Here is a 19,326-nt window from a genome sequence, read left to right on the forward strand (position 1 = left end):
GCTGTGCACAAGAGATTTTAGATGTTTTACTGAATACCTTGAGAGCACTGTAAAACAGAAATTACCCCACTGTAGTGAAGCTAAAAGCTGGCAAATCCCAGTGAGTTTTTTAAAAATCATATTCCTTAACAAAGAAAATAGTTCTTTTACTGCACTATTATTATTTTCAGCAAGGAAGGGACTTTAAGAATATTAGTAGTTGTACTTCTTATGCTACCAAAGAAGTCCAAAGTCTGCCATGTATATGCAAAATGTATCTAGACATATGGGTGTATTCTTGATTAGGATATTAGGATATTAGGAAGAGGATCATGGGCACTTTTTTGCTAAATTACCTAAGATATTAAGACTATTTATTTTTGTCTCAAAATAAAATCTTCAATATATTTTCCCTACCCCCTACACCAAACTTTTTGGTAGGAAATTTTTCCAATATACATAAAATGGAAATAATAGCTGAATGAAAATCTCTATAAATTCTGCTGAGAAAATTAATTAGTATACTGCCATATTTGCTTCACTCATTTTTTCATTTTTTATAGTGGTAAGGAATCAATCATTAGAAAGTAAACTGCAGACAATCAGAACATTTTACCTTCAATATCAAATAATATCAGAATATTCAATTTCAAGGAGCTAAAGATACAATAAAAGAGCAAGGGTATAAAAAAATAAATTAGAACAAAAATATAGAGAGAGGTAAGTCAGATTAATGAAGTCACTGGCAACCTCTGAAATCTCAATTACTTAAAGTGTTAGCTTACTGAGACCATTTACTAAGAGTTGTCTGACTAATAGTAATGGTCATCAAAAGAGATAATGGGAGACCTCCAGTACTTACCTAAGGGCAGCAGCATGGTATGTGTCAACATAATCAGAAATGAAGAGCTCTCGGTTCTTGATAACTGGGTCTGTAATGACAAGTTCTCTTCCAGAATCTGTCCAAAAAAATATATAGTAATAATAATTAATTACCTAAGAGGATATTAAAGCCAATTTTCCCCAAAAGAGATAGAAAGTTTTTGTACAACATTTTTTTCAGGTTCACCTCCCACTGAAGAAAGCCCAATAAATAGCCAGGTCTGGTCAACGTCTTAAGTGTGCAAAACAGTGCAGAGAATAATACACAAAAAGAACAAAGTATACAATTTGAGACAATTGACAAATTATCTTGTTGGCTGTGTGTTACACCCTTTACTAAGTCCCTGATTTTCCGAAACGAATTAATTGAATTAATTTAATAAATAAAAACCTAAAGAAGTAAACAGAAACAAACAACTAACACATCCTAGCAATTTGTGAATACTTAAATATTTAGTGATCCTGTCTTTCCCTCTCACCCTCAAATACTCCTGAATGGAATAAAGCCATACAATGATTCAGTTGACAAGAATGACCAAGATGGGCACAGTGGTGCACACCTATAATCCCAGTGACTCGGGATGCTGAGGCAGGAGAATTTCAAGTTTGAGGCCAGCCTGGGCCTCAAACTTAGGGAGACTGTCTCAAAACAAAACATAAAAAGGCCTGGAGATAGTGCTCACAATAAAGCAAGCCTGGGCTCAATCTCCATCACCCCCTCCCTCAGCAAAAAAAAAAAAAAAAAAGAATGAGTAAGACACTATCTTTTAATAAAGAGTAATGATCTAACTGCTTTAACAGAGTTTTTATTATTTCAAAGATGGAGGGGGGGGCGTGAATGAGTAGGGTACCAAAAACAACATTATTCTTCAAAATCATTTTGATCACTGGTTTGTGGACTCAAAGACTATCAGCAAAGACAATCGATGCAAGAGCAGATGAGACCAGACATCATGGTCAGACAGAGCCTGCTCCCACTCCAGCACCACCACTGAGAAGATGTATATCCTGGGCAACTCCCACAGCACCTCTGAACTCAGCTTTCTCATGTGGAACTACAGGGACAAGCCTGCCTCACAGGATTCATGGGTAACTAATGTCAATCATACAGCATGAGGCCTAGCGTTTCTTGAGAATCAATTTTTAAAAATGCTATTATACACCTATACAAATGTAACATACATTTTATGTATGTATCTTCTGTGCCAATAAAGTTAATACAATGTTTGGGGGAAAAGAAAAAAAATCAGTTGCCCAGAACTATCTTCCTTCCTATTGTTCTCAAAGTCAGGTATCACACTGAATTCTGAAAGATAATTCTGAAAACTTTGCTTTGAAAACTGAAATTCACTTCCCTGAAAATACAGGGAACCTCAATAACACAGATTGGGAGGGTGGGAGGTGGGGGAAAGACAATCCTATAGGATTTTAAAATAGTACTTGTTGACTCGGAGGTGAAAAAGGGGAATTTAAAGAATGAAATTACTGATATTTCCAAAGAAGAATTATCTTTAGTCCAAGTTTAAGATGAAGATACTATGGGCACATGTTCAGAAGTTTAAGAAAAGTAAAAAATAATGAAAGAGCTAGGATTTAGGGGCATTCCAGCAATGTTCTTATTTATAAAAAAAAAAAAAAAAAAAAGTTCTTTTTTAGAGAAAATTTACATAATGACTATTAACGATTTTTAGAAAGAACTTTACTCAAACCTAAGATTTATAAGAAGCAAATCAGAAGGACATACTTACCATTTTCATTATGTCGATCCTGAACCAAATGCTGATACACAGAATCTGGAACTTCAGACTGACGGTAGTACCATTTGACGTTCATGAGTAGATGGTCCCTCTTACTCTGAAAAGGAAAATCTAACAGCATTAGAAACAGGATTTCAGGTGTCTAAAAATGCAGATCACACCCATGATTGAAACCCTGTAAGGAGGCGGGCAGCAGACAGGGACAAACAGTTACAGCACCCAAGTGTATTTTGTCCAAAATCCCCTCTAACTCTACTCCTCAAAGGGATTTATTTCAGAAAACAAAAGAGATCAATTCTGAAGCTGTATCTCCCCAGTTTGAATAACTATTTCATTCAATATCGTGTTTTCATTCAACAGTATACAATACTATAGGAATACATCCTTCTATCTTATTTCTCAATCGTCTTGGTAAGTAATTATCATTAGAGCATACTGATAAGGCTCTTTAAAAGCAAGTGACTAGAAAGAACTTACCTAGCAAGACATGACACTAAGTCACCCTATCTCCAAGGTCTATCATGCAGACTATACCAGAGTCAACCTCTACTTTGTTTTGCCACAGAACTTTGCAGTTGTTGCTTTATGCCAAAGTAGGGGTGATAGGTAGTGATGAAGGTGCTGTGAACCCAGAGCACATGTCTTATTTGTCTTTGAATTGTTATAGAACCACTAGTACATAATTACTGGTTAATAATGAGAACTTCAGTGTTGATCATCTTCCTACAAATGTTTGTAGGACAATTAATCATGGTATCTCTAAAAGTCAACTTTATTCCAGTTCATTCAAACAATAAGGAATCAAAGCTGGGGTGTAGCTCAGTGGCAGAATAATTGCCTGTCCTACAATGAGGTTCTGGGCTCCACCCCAGCACAGCAAAAAAAAAAAAAAACAGAAAAGATGGGGATAAAATTGTCCTTCCATTTGAAGGCTATAGGGCTATAGCTTAAGTTAGCCTTAAGCTACAGTTAGTCTATGTTCCTGGTCATGAAGCGGTTCAACAGGGAATGCATGAAGATTTCCTGAAGCTTCATAAATACTTTTCAACCCAAGTGCAGGACCTTATTTCCCCAAGGTAAATGCAATATGGCGCCTCTTAGCAGCCTCTACCTTCTCATTACAGGGCCCACTGGTCAGAAAGGAACGAGTGATGGTTAAATCCTAAACTATGTTAAGTGCCCTCATTAATGAAGATGCTTCCTGCTTTAATGGGAGATCATAAATATAGACCACAATTAAAGACCAGGAAGGTTCCAAACACCCTTTGCTAAAATAGTTAAGCCATTAAAAGAACCAGAAAGAGTAGGGAGAGGGGGACCTGCCATAAGTCCCTCAGAATTCCAAAGTGAAGAAGGTCTATTCCACAATATCATATACAAAAAGAATCTTACTTTGCAATTATCTTACTTTGCAATTAACTGCGTCAAATGGCATGCCTTTTATATTTTTTAATAAAATAGACAATATATACAGAGAATAATCCTACATGATGCACGGTCTTTAGTCTTTAATCCCTCTTGTACTTCTATAGTGAAAAATTTAATGATGAAACTTATTCTGGGGCTGGGGATGTGGCTCAGTAGTAGAGCTCTTGCCTGGCATGCAACCCTGGGATTGATCCCTACCATCACAGAAACAAAACAAAACAATTATTCTGCACTGCCTATTCTACAAGGGGCGGGGGGAAGGGGGTGGAAAGAGGACAAACCAGTTTGAGAAATAAGTAGAATAAATGTTGTGGGTAAAGGAGAAGAGTATGGAGGAGGTAACATCTGACCCAGAAAAACTCTGAGAGTAGGGAGAGGGGGACCTGCCATAAGTCTCTCAGAACTTAGAGATTCCAATAGATTATTTTTTAAACAAAGGAGGAGACCTGAGAAATAAATAAAAACAAAGTAGAAGACATATTCACACTTCACATGGTCCACCTGCATGACGACAGCACAACACCGAGAAGAACCTAATCCTCTCTGTGGTCTAGCCTCCAACTGCTGAGCACACCGGGAGAGAGGCACAAACACCAAGGCCTGAGGAACGCAGATAGAAGGTCTAGGAGACCAGAGTATGCCACCCAGGAATATTCCTGGCAGGCATAAGGATTGTTTCATGATACAGGAACAATTATTTTTCCTTCTTCCAAAAATATGCAACTTCCCTAGGTTGAGTGATAAGCAGCAGGATTAGGATGAGATTACACGCTGTGGAAAGAAAACTAAAAACCCAGGGAAAGAGCAAAGCGTGCTTGAGTACTCAAAGCTAAAGCCATTAACATAAAATATACTAATACCTGCGTTCTCACCTCTGCACCCACTGACATTTGGGCCAGATGATCTTTGTTGGGGGTCTGTCCAGTGCACTGCTAGATATTTAACAACATCCATGGTTTCCAACCACTAAATGCAATGGCATCCCTCATCCAGTTGTAACAACCAAAAATGTCTCTGAACACCAACAGATGTCCCTGTGGGAATAAAACTATCTCCAGTTGAAAACCACTGGTCCATTTTTCATTTTGTTTTGTTTCTTAAGGAGAATAAGGCCAGGATGATAAGGATAAAACCTGGCTGAAACCTGGCTCCAGCCCGGCAGGCTAGGGAACACGGACTCATGGAAATAATACAGTAAATCTTATTTTAGTTCAAATCCAAGTGCCATAACTCACCACTGTGGAACTGTGGGCACTGAGATTCTCTGAACCTCCCCTCTGCTGCAAAATGGGGACAGTGACACCAACCCAAAAGAACTACTGGAAGAATTTAAACATACTTTCTGGAACTGAGTCAATGCTCAAAGAAATACTGCATCCTCCACAAGCAGGTGACTGTAACCACGGCTTCACAGAATAATTTCAAGAACTTTGCTGAGAAATGGTATTTCTCCACCAGAACACTGTTTTATATGGAGGATGGTGCTGATCTCTCATAATGAACTTCCCAGCTCATGCTAACTACTACACAGAGCTTAGAGGAATTGGGATCTACTAGCAGTCCTAGCAACAATGTTCTAAAATCTACATATCTAGTACAATTGTACTACTGCCTCTCTTTTTGAACCAAGTTAATAACTCTGGCAACCTTTTGAAATAGTTTTTAAGTTGTCATCTGACCCACCAATGCTTATTAATAATTCAAAAATACAATGCTTTTGGGTTTTTTTTTATCTAGATTTATGACTCCTAATAGTACACTTTTTCAAGGCAATTGAAGGACTGTTGAATTTCCTAATGTAGTACTACCACATAACCAGACAGGGGCAGCATTGTGTTAAAAAAAAAAAAAAACCAGAATCATCTTTATTCCACAGATACAACACAGCAAAGATAGACAGAAATTTTAAACAAATTTAAATGTGCAATAAGCACAATATTTCTAAACAGGCCAATAACTTAAATATTAAACATCTATAAAGGAAGGCAATGTATTGTTTCAGAAGGTACTATACTGCCACACCTCCAGTGAGTTTCTTTAGTCATGTCAAGCGAAAGGATCAAACCAGATGATTTATGTGATCTAGATTTCTTGCTCAGACAAAACCAAACAGATAAAATGATGTGAGAAAATACCTCATGCTTTCCCTTCATCTTTTCAATGTATTAGGCTAACATTACCATCCTAAAGGTTGACAAAGTGAAATCTTTAGAGGAAGCCAACTTCTGAGGCACTAAGCACAGCTAAGGGGTCCTGAGAGTACCCCTCTCCCAGTGTGAGATCACCTCTACACTGGGCTGGTACAAAAGTTATCCACAGGAAATTCTCACATATCTTACTCCTGCCAGGCACAGTGGCACACACCTGTAATCCCAGGGGGCTGGGAGGCTGAGACAGGAGGCTCACAAGTTCAAAACCAGCCTCAGCAACTTAGCAAAACTTTGTCTCAAAATAAAAAAATTTTAAAAAGGGCTGGAAATGTGGCTCAGTGGTTAAGCACCACCTCGGGGTTCAATCCCTGGTACCTAAATAATACTAATGATAATTCCTACCCCTAACTTGTCAAATATTTGTTCAAAATCACAGAAAACTAAAGCCAGAAATAAACTTAGGATCATCTCATCTAACCCAAACCACCTGGGTTTTTGAATTCTGGCTTTGCAACTTACTAGCTATGAGAGTTTGGGTACGGAATTTTTCTCAAACCTCAATTCTCTCAAATATACAATGTGGAAGAGGGCTGGGGATGTAGCTCAGTGGTAAAAGCACTTGCCTGACATATGAGGCCCTGAGTTCGATCCTCAGCACCACCACCACCCCCCAAAAAATGTGGGAGGAAACTCATGGTCCCTATCTCATTAAATTACAAGGATTAAACAAATTAGTATCAGCTGCATGGATTGGCTCTCAATGGCTGGGCATTACTATCACTGTTTCACAAATGAAGAATCAGTCAGGAAACACCGAGAGGCCACTTACAGGCTGTGCTCCTCTCAGATTCAAAATCATGCTGGTACAATAACAATATAAATACAAGCCATGTTGGCTGTGGGGTTGGCTTCATGTCTTAAAAATTCTAGAAGCCTATCAAGTGAGGCATAAATATAACTCATTATTGACTAGTGATGTAACTAAATGATGGCGTAAAAGTCAAGGGTTAATAAATGACATATTTTAAACAGTGCTGAACCAAGAGGGAAGGCAGGAGAAGCTTCCTAGGTGAAAGGATCTTGGGGAATATTTCCAGAGAAAGAGAAGAGCCCACCAGGAAGTAATCTCCCATCATTTCACTTTCACAATAAAAGAAAGATAACAAGTGCTGGGACACCCAGAGCCAGAGACAGCACCTCACAGGAGAACATCTCCCAGTGAGGTTTCAAGATGGCAGTTCTGTACGAAAGGAGGGTCGAACCGCTCCAATGTTAACTAAGGATTGCACATCCCAGGCCTGGGTCTCACTGGAAATGAAAACTACACAGGAATTTAAGGAAATGAATAGAAGACAAAACCCACGCTTCTTTCCCACCAGGGCTTGGGGAACGGTATTTGGGAGAAGAGGGATGATTTCTATAGGGCTTTGAATGACAGACAAAAGTGCTCAAATTATCCAATTCAAAAGTCAGAACTGAATTAAACATTCAAAACTGTAACTAACAAAGATGACTGACAAGAGCAGACCAGGAGAAAGAAAAAGGAGACATGAAGGGTCAACAGGAGACTACTATTCAAGGGCAACCCTGCTCATTTTATCAGCCACACCGCTCACTCAGTGGATCCTTCCTTTTTCCCATACACAGACACAGGGTAAAGGGCTTTGAACTAATGTGTTTTCCAAGAGAGCTTTTATGATTATTAATACTGTACATTCATTGATTTAAGCAGTCAGTCTTTTCCAGGAAAGGTCTTAATTTCCTTAGGAATGTCTTTCTGCAAATTAAAAAATAATAGTAGGGGGCCAGAGTTGTGGCTCAGGGGTAGAGCACTTGCCTGGAATGTGTGAGGCCCTGGCTTAATCCTCAGCACTGCATATAAATAAATAAATAAACAAGCAAACAAACGAAATGAAACATCAATTTACAACTAAAAAAATATTTTAAAAAATAATAATAATCATCAAGAAACTAAGAGAGGGCTGGGGGTGTGGCTCAAGCGGTAGCGCGCTCGCCTGGCATGCGTGCGGCCTGGGTTCGATCCTCAGAACCACCAACAAAGATGTTGTGCCCGCCAAAAACTAAATAAATAAATAAATATTTAAAAAAAAAAAAAAAAACTAAGAAAAGGCATTCATTGGTGTCCAACACACCTCAGAGGCAGCCTGACAAACAGAATGAGAACCAACAGCAACTTAAATTCACCTGGTTAAAGAAAAGGGCATTTTCAATCTCAGTGCTGCTCCTGGAAGGTACCATCAAGCCCTCATATCCCCCAGAGGAGGCCACTCCTGTCCCTCCAGTGTTGCTTAATGGACAAACACTGAAGCAAACTCAACTGCACACAGGGGAGGGGGAACTGGGAAGCCCAGTGAGATTCCCCCTCCTCCTGCCAAACACAAGCTAAAAATCTCTTGTACATCTCCTGCCTTTTGTCTCACTTATCTGCCTCTTCTCCTTATTAGCCTTCAGAGATTTTGAGGATGTAACTTTGGAAACAATAAATTTCTTCAATCTTCTTTCAAAGCTGGCTTCAAATAAAACATATTTCTGGAGCAAAACTCTGTTTTTGAGCAACTAGCATTGTAGCCTAGCCTCTTCCTCCTGAGTGATGCTGGTGCTGCCCCATAACAAGGTGCCAAGAACAAGCTAGCCAGGCTACAAATCTGGATGTTATCAAACGAATAATTATCAAGTAAGAGTAATCTACTAGAGATGATAGGAGTATCTCTCTCCTTCAAATTTTTCTTGCTTAGTGAATGGGGAGCGGGTCATATTTCAAATAATGCAAGATCTGGTTTCAGAGTTGGGTGAAATAAAAACAAAATTATTGTTTCATAAGCCAATATAACCAAGATTTTCCAGAAATTAGAAAAAAATGGGGGAATATAAGCAGCTGACATTTGAATATGAAAAGCTTATAAAGACATCTTCTGGAGAAACTTCTCAAGTATTTCCACAATACAGCAAAAGGAAAATGAAGAACTAGATGATTATTAGAGATTTACTACAAAATTTAGAAATGTGCACATAAAATCTCAGCTGATAGGGACACTCCACATACAGAGGAAGGGGAAATTCTACAAAAATATTATGATGTCCCTTTGAGTGTGCTGCAACAATTGCTACAGCCAAGGACTGCTGCATCCATCAACCTCACTAAGACCTTGGGGAGACAGTCAGTGGCTTCAATAATCCCCAACATTGGGGAAGAGCAAGTCACTGGAGTCAAAATCACTATTCTTCCAAAGTCAAAGACAACTCCAAGCATATCACCATCTACAAAAAAACAATCAATCTAAAAGACAAACTTCCGGGCTGGGGATATGGCTCAAGAGGTAGCGCGCTCCCCTGGCATGCGTGCGGCCCGGGTTCGATCCTCAGAACCACATACAAAGATGTTGTGTCTGCCGAGAACTAAAAAATAAATATTGAAAATAAATTCTCTCTCTCTCTCCCTCCCTCCTTAAAAAAAAAAATTAAAAAAAAATAAAGACAAACTTCCCATAGGTTCTATCTAACTATGGGGAAAATGAGACCAACCAAAATGAAATCAGATCCAGCAATCCCTCTCCTGGTTGTTACCCCAACAGATGTGACATCAATTTGGTAGAGATGTCTATGTGCCCATAGTGACTGCAACACCAAATTATGGAATCAACCTAAGTGATTACCAACAGATAAACAGATAAAGAAAATGTCCTATCTACATAGGATGAACACCATTCATCCTCAGAAAGGAAGGTAGGAAAGTCTGTCATTGTGACAATGTAGATGGAACTGTAAATTATACTAAATGAAGTCAGTCAAGCACAGAAAGTCAAATACTATCTTTTAACTTACTTTTTTCAATTACTAACTTTTCACATTTCACATCATGTGGAATCTAAAATAATGAACCACAGAAACAGTAGAATGGTGGTTACAGAGACTAAGAGATAGAGAAACGGACTGGGATTGTGGCTCAGTTGTGGGATCTGAGCACTCACCTAGCACATGTAAAGCAATGGGTTCAATCCTCATAAAAATAAAGGTATTGTATCCATCTACAACTAAAAGAAAAAGAGAGAGAGAAATGGGGAAATGAAGAGACAACAGTTAAAGGACACAAAGACTCAGAATGGATGAACAGGGTTTAGATCTACTGCACAGCTGGTGAACAGAGTTAAAAATAGCATACTGTACACTTCAAAACTGCTCAGAGGAAATTTTAAATAATCTCAACACAAAAAAAGATATGTATCTGAGGTGATGGCCATGTTAATTAGATTCACTTAAGAATTCTGCATTGTACGTACATGTATGACATGTATCTACACTGTATGACATCACTTTGTACCCTACAAATATAGGCAATTATAACCTCCATTTACAATTAAAAAAAAATTTTAATTCCTTTCAAAACCTGATTGGCCAGTGCAGTGGCACACGCCTGTAATCCCAGCAGCTCAGGAGGCTGAGGCAAGAGATCGCAAGTTCAAAGCCAGCCTCAGCAACTTAGTGAGCCCTAAGCAACTCAGTGAGACCCTGTCTCTAAATTAAAAACCAAAATGGGGAGAAAAAAAAAAATAACTTCTGTGAGTGGTTCTCAATCCAAAAGACTATTGTCAAGAGACGACAGCATCTGAGCCATCCAGAAGGATGTGAGTCATCATAATTCCAATGGTGAAGCATGAAGGTGGAATTCTAGGAAGGTAGATGGCTTCTTAAAATGCTTACATCCAAGATGGACACATAACTGACTGCACACAGTTCCCCAGAAAGATGAGGCAACCCAAAATACACTGAAACAAAAGTTCAGGTATGTCAGAAACAATTTCAAAACCACTGTTTCTTGATGAAGTCTTATTTATTTGCCTTTCTATAAAAATTACTTTTAATTCGACCTAGACAAAAATCAATCAATATTTTGGTAGGACCAAAAAAATGCATGAAAAATTAAATCATGTCTTAATTCCTAACTTAATGAGTCAAAACTCATTAAAACATGTTCTATCTAGGATTATATTGTGTATAAACACTAGCATTTTCAGGAAATCCCTGTATACTTTTGCAGTGGAGAGATCAAAACTGAATGAGTACATGGGTAGCCATAGAAAAATCACTCCTTCTTGGCCTCCACTGGAAACAAGGAGGCTGGGTCTAGATAACCTGTTGTCCTTAATGTTGCACACACACAAACTCTATTTAAAGGGAGGCTTCAAACACGGGACAGACATGCTAAACTAATGAGCATTCCTGTAAATACACAGGTGTACCATACAATGTACATCATCATCCTGTCTGTGATGGTCAGTGTCAGTATTCTGGCTGGATTAAGAAATACTAGAGAGGGAGCAAAGCAGTATTTCTGGGTGTGTCTCTGAGAGTGCCTCTGGAGAGAAGACTGGTGTATTAGTTTGGGAAGAACTTTCTTCAATCAGCCTTGGGCCTGGACAGAATAAATATGCAGAGAAAAGGAAATTTTGTTCCCTTTTCAAATCCTGACACCCTTCTTCTCCTGCCCCTGGATATCAGAACTACCTGTTTTCCACCAAAGCTTGGACTCTGTGACTCAAAACAGGGATCCCTCAAGGTTCTCAGGCCTTTGGCCTCAGACTGGGAATTACACTGTAAGCTTCTCTGATTCTTGGACTGAGCCAAATGATCAGCCTCTCTGGGTCTCCAGTTTCCAGATGGCCTGTCATAGACTTCATCATCTCCATAACTGTGTGAGCCAATTCCTTAATAAATGCCTTCGCATCCACCCACCCACCCATCTTTTTTTTTATCCACCCATCTATCTTCCTACATCTACCTACCCATCCTTCTATCTAATTAGTTCTGTCTGATAAACTGACAAAAACATTAAACACGAAATTCAAACTTTTAAAAGTTCCAAAGTAAGGATGTGAAGAGTCAATTTAGCATGTAAGACCAAAAACTTGGATCTCCAAAATTTGTAGACTAAATGAACTCTCTTCTAAAACCTACTTTCTATCCAGCAACTATGGTCATATCAGATAAGCATATAACCACAAATTTTCTATTTGGGCCAAAAGATTTCTCTCATTAAAGGAAGAGAAAATAGCTATTCATAGCATAGTAAGAAATTGTCACTGTTAACTCTGCCAAGGACCACGGCAGACTGGATAGTGCTTGCCCACATTGAAGATAGTTCTTCTCCACTCAGGCTTAAGTTCTTATTAAAGCTTTAAACATTCTTATAGTTTTAAAAATAAGCTCAAATATCATAAAATTAGACATTTTAAAATTATTTTGATTACTGTTTGGTGGTGATAGTGATAGTGTTGGTTGTGTTTCTCATTCAGGACAAATCCAGGAAAGCACAAAGCCCTGCTGCCACATCCCAATCACAGGTTTAGATGTTGCAATAGTGAACAAGATACTGGGGAATAGGAAAATGACTGGACAGCAGGCTACCAAAATTCTCTAGGAGATTCACAAACTAAACTTAACATCGAATAAATTTGACACTGTATTTATTGTTTTAAAAATAAAAAATCATTAATTTGTGCTTAAAGATTATCATTGAGATTTTGTAATTAAAATCCTGAAAAGATTTCACTGAGTCAATTCATGTTTTACAGAAGTGGTTCCCAAACTTCTTTGATTCAGGATTCCTTATCTTTTTTTTTTTTTTTTTTTTTTGGGGGGGGGGACAGATGGACAATGACAATGACACAGGGGGATTACTGAAGCACTCTACTACTGAACCACATCCCCAGCCCTTTTTTTATTTTGAGACAGGATTGCCATGCCTGGCCTCAAACTTGTGATTCTCTGTCTCAGCCTCCCAAGCCAATACAGGATTGCAGGCATGAGACACTGCACCTGGCTAGGATTCCTTGTGTTCTTAAAAGCTACTGAAGAATCAGAAGAACTTTTTATGTGGGTTATACCTTGTTCACATTTGCTATTTTGGAAAACAAAAATGTAAAGAGTTATCAATTCATTTAAGAACAACAATAACAAACTCACTACATGTTCACATTAACATAAATAACATCATAACTATAAATTTTAAACAAACAAAATTTTGTAAATAAGTAATTCTTTTATTTTTGTAAGTCTCCTATGTCTGACTTAATTAAACAGATTCTCACATCTGTTTCTAAATTTAATCTCTTGAGTTATCACACATCATTTCACCTTTCGAAAATGCACTATATGTCCTTGAGTAAATGAGAGCAGAAAGGCACATGATATCTTGTTATTGTTATAAAAACAATATGAACCTGCAGACTGCTGAACCATACATAAGAATGGATGCTCTAAGCCAGGCTCAGTGGCACACGCCTATAATCCCAGTAGCTCGGGAGACTGAGGTAGGAGGATTCAAAGCCAGCCTCAGCAACCATGAGGCACTAAGCAACTCAGTGAGACTCTGTCTCTAACTAAAACACAAACTAGAACTGGGGATGTAGCTTAGTGGTCAAGTGTCCCTGAGTCAATCCCTGGTATCGCCCCCCCCCCCAAAAAAAAAGAAGAATAGCTGCTCCATCAGATGAACAAACTGCACAGATAGACCCCCTTTCAGACTCAGACCCCCTTTCAGACTCTAGTAGTTGAAATAAAATAAAGTTTTGTTTTGCAGTGTTGGGGATGATCCAACCCAGGTCCTCCTCACACATGCTAGACAAGTGCTCTGCCACCAAGCCACATCTCCAGCTGAAATAAAATAATGTTAAGAACATTCCCCAAGTAGAACCATGACTGAACATTTTAAAGTACAAATTCAATTAGATATGAGACACTATTTAACAATACAAGATTTTCCTGGGTCTTGACACCATAAAAACAAAACCACCACCACCACCACCACACACACACACACACACAAAAAGATTTTTCCCTTTATTTATACAAACATTCTAGTAAATAGCAGAAAGTTAAACAAGAAAAAGTGGAAAATCTATATAAAAAAACTCCATCTCAAATTTAAGGCATTTTTTCCCCGAACATTGAGCTCATAAGCTAGGAGTGATGGTGCATGCCTATAATTCTAGGGACATCACAGGTTGAGGCAGGAGGATCACAAGTTCAAGGGCACGGCAACTTAAAAGAACTCAGAGTGTATCTCAGCGGTAAATAAAGCACCAGTGGGTTCAATCTCCAGTAGGACAGACATGTGCATCTATTTGAGCATGCAGATTGAGCTCATAATATCAAGAAATATTTTAAGTTTGATTTAAACAAGATTGGACTTTTAAAACAATAGTGAACCTATTAAAGCTAAAAGCATGCCGAAAATAATATCCTGGACAACTTTGTTCAGTAATATGCAATTTCAGGCAACTTTGTGACCATTTCCAAAAAAATGATACTGCTTCCTTCTTGAGAAAATTGACAACATTAAACAAAATCAACTTTTTTTGTAGTTATAGATGAACAGCATGCCTTTATTTTATTTATTTATTTTTATGTGATGCTAAGGATCGAACCTAGTGCCTCACAAGTGCTAGGCAAGTGCTCTACCACTGAGCTACAGCCCCAGCCACAAACAAATTCTTTTAATTCAAAAGAAAAAAAAAAAAAAAAGACACTGGTTAAAATACTAGTCTGGATCATGTTTTATCATGATGACAAACCTTATCTATTTTGTGTGAATTTAACAAATTCCCTCCCCCTCCACATGATGAGCTCTTGGCAAACACTGCTTTCTGAATGAAACTGCAAGAAGGCTGAGCTGGTAACTACATAAAATAAAAACTTTTAGCAGCATGGGTATTTGCAGTATTAAGGAACACTAGTGATACAGGTTTAGAAATTATTATTGACTTAAAAACTGCATAAAAATCAGAATTACAGGGAGAAAATATTTCCAATTTGCCAATAAGCAAATTCAAATAGGTAAGAAAGAGGAAAATCGTAGAAACACTGGAGAGAAAAAAAAATAACTTTCACACTTTTCTATTTTATGTAAATTAGCTGTCTTTATTTGTTTTTGTTTGTTTTGCTTTAAGCCAAAAACACGTTTTGTAACCTTTAATATCCATCCGTTATAATTGTTCATTCCCACATAAACATGCCCTGATAGCTTATTTCAGTCCACATGCCAGACCAACAAAAGGCCAATGACATGCTGGAGAGAAATGGAAAGCCAAATGTGAGCTGACGTGGGAAAGTGCTGTTGTACAAAACAGGAAATCAAGGAGTATATTGATCACAGCCAACATCTATCTATCTATCTATCTATCTATCTATCTATCTATCTATCTATTTATTCGTTCATTCATTCATTCAATCCTAGGGATTGAACCCAAGGACACTTATCACTGAGCAACATCCCCAGCCCTTTTTTATATTTTTCTTTTGAGAAAATTGCTGAGGTTGGGTCTCAAACTTGCTATGCTTCTGCCTCAGCCTCCTGAGTCTCTGGGTTACAGTCATGCACCACCACACCAGGCTCAAAATCCATTTTAAATTAAGTTAATTTAGGTTAAAAAGATTCTCCACTATGTTCAAGCACCCAAATCAACATATATGTAAATATCTTTTGCAGTAAGTACTTTTCCTTTAAAATTTTTTTGGTCATCTATTCCCCACCCCACTCAAAAATCAAGTTTTACCTTTTGGATTTTACTTCTTGTTTGAGTTCTTTTTTTTAATACTGAGGCATAATTTACCCAGAATATAATTAATTCACTCATTATTTCAATTAGTATTGACAAATGTATACAAGTTGTGTAACCACCGCTACAATCAAGGTAGGGAACATTTAAATTACCACAAAGAGACAGCTTTTAAAATCAAGATCTGCTACGATGAAAAGGTGGCAACTGCAGGGACTATTAGAAAAACAACATTCTAATCTTAACTCCTTCCTCCATTTTTAACACACTGAAAATTTGGACACCCTACACACTCCCACAAAAAATGTCTAAGCAAACTGTGACACTTCTGCCTACTGCTAGAGACTATCACAGAGAAGAAAAATCAAATTTTTTACTGGGTAAAATTTCTAGGTCAAGATACAATATGGTCTCTTGAAATTCCCAGAACATGCATAAATGTTATAATAATGACAGTAATGAAAAATAAATGAATAATAATTTCAAATTAGTTTTAAGATACACTTGTCTCAAACCATGTAATCAATATTTACCAAACATCTACCACGTATTATGCTGGAGATGGTCACCAAGAATGGCAGAGAAGCCCTAAGACTGCATTCTGAGAGGAATAGGACCTTTCCCAATCCCTCAAAAGCCTCCCCCCCAGCCCCCCAATTAAGTCATAAATATTAAGTGCTTCAAAAAAAAAAAAATGTTCCAAACACTGAAATCCCCCATTAATTAACCACATACCCTAGGCAAGTAACATCTGTTTACACTGGTATTTAATCCCTTTGGTATTATTTTCCTCAAAATTAGTGGTTGTCTAAGAAGCACTGAAGACAGTGGGAAAACACGTATTATGACTTGGTTGCTTCATATACAGAAGGGTATAAGTAACTGGCAAATTTCTACACCTATTTCCCTCCTACAGGAACAATGAAGAAACCCAAGTGTGCTTCTTGCAATTCCCAGTTCTTCTACCTTCTACTTTTATTTCTTATTTTCTTCCCTCCCTTTCTCCATTTCTTTCTTTGGTATCGCTGGGGATCCAACCCAGGGCCTCATGTGCCAGGCAAGTGCTATACCACAGAGCACACTACTAGTCCAACCTTCTTTCTTGATTTTCATTATTTTTCTTTAAAACTCTTTATCATGGGCTGGTGCTGGGGCTCAGTGGTAGTGCACTTGCCTGGCATGTGTGAGGCACTGGGTTCGATTCTCACCACCACATATAAATAAATAAAATAAAGGTCTTTCAACAACTAAATATGTGTGTGTGTGTGTGTATACAATTGCAGGCAAGCATCACAGTGCCCAGTCAGACCTTTTTTTTTTTTTTTTTTTTTTTGCGGGGCGGTGGGGGAGGGAGTTGGAGATTGAACTCAGGGGCATTGACAACTGAGCCACATTCCCAGCCCTATTTTGTATTTTACTTAGAGACAGGGTCTCACTGAGTTAGCACCTTCACTTTTGCTAAGGCTGGCCTTAAACTCGCGATCCTCTTGCCTCAGACTCCCCAGCCACTGGGATTATAGGTGCATACCACCATGCCTGGCCCAAACGTTTCTTAAGTAATAATAAAATATTACTGGTAGCGCATGCCTGTATCAGCTTGGAGGCTGTGGTAGGAGATCACAAGTTCAAAGCCAGCCTCGGCAACTTACTAAGGCCCTAAGAAACTTAGCAAGACCCTGTCAGAAAATAAAATATAAAAAGGACTGCAGGTGTGGCTCAATGGTTAAAAGCCCCAGGGATCAATCCTGGTAATACCCCCTCCCCCGCCCACCCACCCCCCCAAAAAAAACTTCAAACTACAGATGTATAAAGAACTATGAAGGGCTGAGGCTGTAGCTCAGTGGTTAAGTACTTGCCTCATATGGGTGAGGCACTGGGTTCAATCCTCAGCACCACATAAATATAAATAAAGATACTATGTGTTCATCTACAACTAAATAAACATTAAAAAAAAGAACTATGACAACTAGATATAACATCCACTTCTGAACTAGATCATCTTCATAACTGAAGATAATGGAAAAACTTAACAAAAGTCTGGGACCCAAGACTAGACAGAAATAATGCATCGATGTTAATTTTGAGGTGTGATTATTGACTTCATGTTACACAGAAAATGTCCTTGTTTGTTCCACATTTTCTCAAGTGATAGAGAAAAAAGGTTGTTTTTTTTTTTTTTAACCAGACTTCCAATTTTCTATAACATTGGGGTTGGTCAGAAAAAAGACTGGGGTAATAAATTCTAATGTCAATTATAAATATACATAAGCACAGGCACTAAAAACCACTGTGACAGTATTCAGACTTAAAGCTGGGAAGATGTGCAACATGTAATTTTAAGGATAATTCATGCTACTGTCAGTTTACAAATCATCTTCAGAAATTTAATCTATGAGGAAAAATGGCATTCAAAACAGTAAGAAAAGCTTAAGTATTAAATAAATTCCCCTGAGATTACTGGGAAATCAGCTGAGGGAAAAAAAAAGTTTTATTCCTATTTTATTATACTTTACGCAAAAATGATTCTAAATAAATCAGTCAAAGATTAAAACATGAAAAGTAAAATCATGGGGTTGGGGCTGTAGCTCAGTGGTATATCACTTGCCTAGCACAGGTGAGGCACTAAGTTCAATCCTCAGCACCACATAAAAAATAAATAAATAAAATAAAGTTAAAAAAAATACATATATTTAAAAAAAGTAAAATCATATAATGAGAAAAATGGAAATTAAAATTACACAAAGAATGTAGTGTTCAGACCAGCAAATAACCAAACTGGTCAAGTCATGAATAAACAGATTCTCATTAAATTATAGCACAACTGCCTTATGGAGGGCAACAGGGCAAAAACCTATCAAAATTAGAAATATATTTACCTGTTTCCCTAGCAACATCACATACTAAAATATCACCATTTACCCATACACAAAACAATGAACAAGTTTATTCACTGCAGCAAATCCAATATGGATTAATAGAGCACTAATTATTTAATTATTTTATTTAAACTACAAAACATCTATATAACAGGATACTATCCATCTGTATATTTTTAAAGAGAAGGAAATGTTCTATACATTCAGGGCAATCTACAACATGAATTTCCTTAGCACCAGCTGCAGACCAATATGCCTATTTTGATACCTTTGTATTTACTTCTACAAGCATAGAGTCACTCGGAATGAAACATATGAAGGTATTAACAATGATTACCTATCTTGGGTGAGGTTTGAAAAAGAAGAATTTGGGCAAATAAAAATCCAAGAATTGGAGGCTAACTTGTCTGTGTACCTTCTAATATATTTTGGTTACTGAATCATGTAAACATATTATCTATTCGATAACAATTTCACAAAAAAAAAAAAAACCCAGGCTGCTTTGTGTCACAAGCCTTGGCACAATGGGTATTGTTCTCTCACCCTTTCTTTCCACCCTGGTATGTTTCCACTGTTTCTTTTCCATATACGTAGCTTTCCAGTGGATGACAAATGTCTAAGAGTCAAAACCTGCACCCATCATACATAAAACTAACAAGGAACAAGCCAAAATAATTAT

At 37.7% G+C, this 19,326-nt stretch overlaps 1 protein-coding gene across 4 annotated transcripts in view; it reads right to left on the minus strand.

Annotated features, from left to right (window-relative positions):
* Rere (arginine-glutamic acid dipeptide repeats) overlaps positions 1 to 19,326 on the minus strand; it is a 396,954-nt gene that overhangs the window by 171,275 nt on the left and 206,353 nt on the right. For all 4 annotated transcript variants that reach the window (XM_071617313.1, XM_071617315.1, XM_071617314.1 and 1 more), the window contains 2 exons: positions 2,610 to 2,715; positions 842 to 938 (listed from right to left, as the gene is read on the minus strand). In XM_071617313.1, the coding sequence (XP_071473414.1) occupies positions 842 to 938; positions 2,610 to 2,715 (203 nt within the window). The remainder of the gene's footprint in view (positions 1 to 841; positions 939 to 2,609; positions 2,716 to 19,326) is intronic.

This window comes from Marmota flaviventris, chromosome 10 (assembly GCF_047511675.1).
Source record: "Marmota flaviventris isolate mMarFla1 chromosome 10, mMarFla1.hap1, whole genome shotgun sequence".
Taxonomy (NCBI): domain Eukaryota; kingdom Metazoa; phylum Chordata; class Mammalia; order Rodentia; family Sciuridae; genus Marmota; species Marmota flaviventris.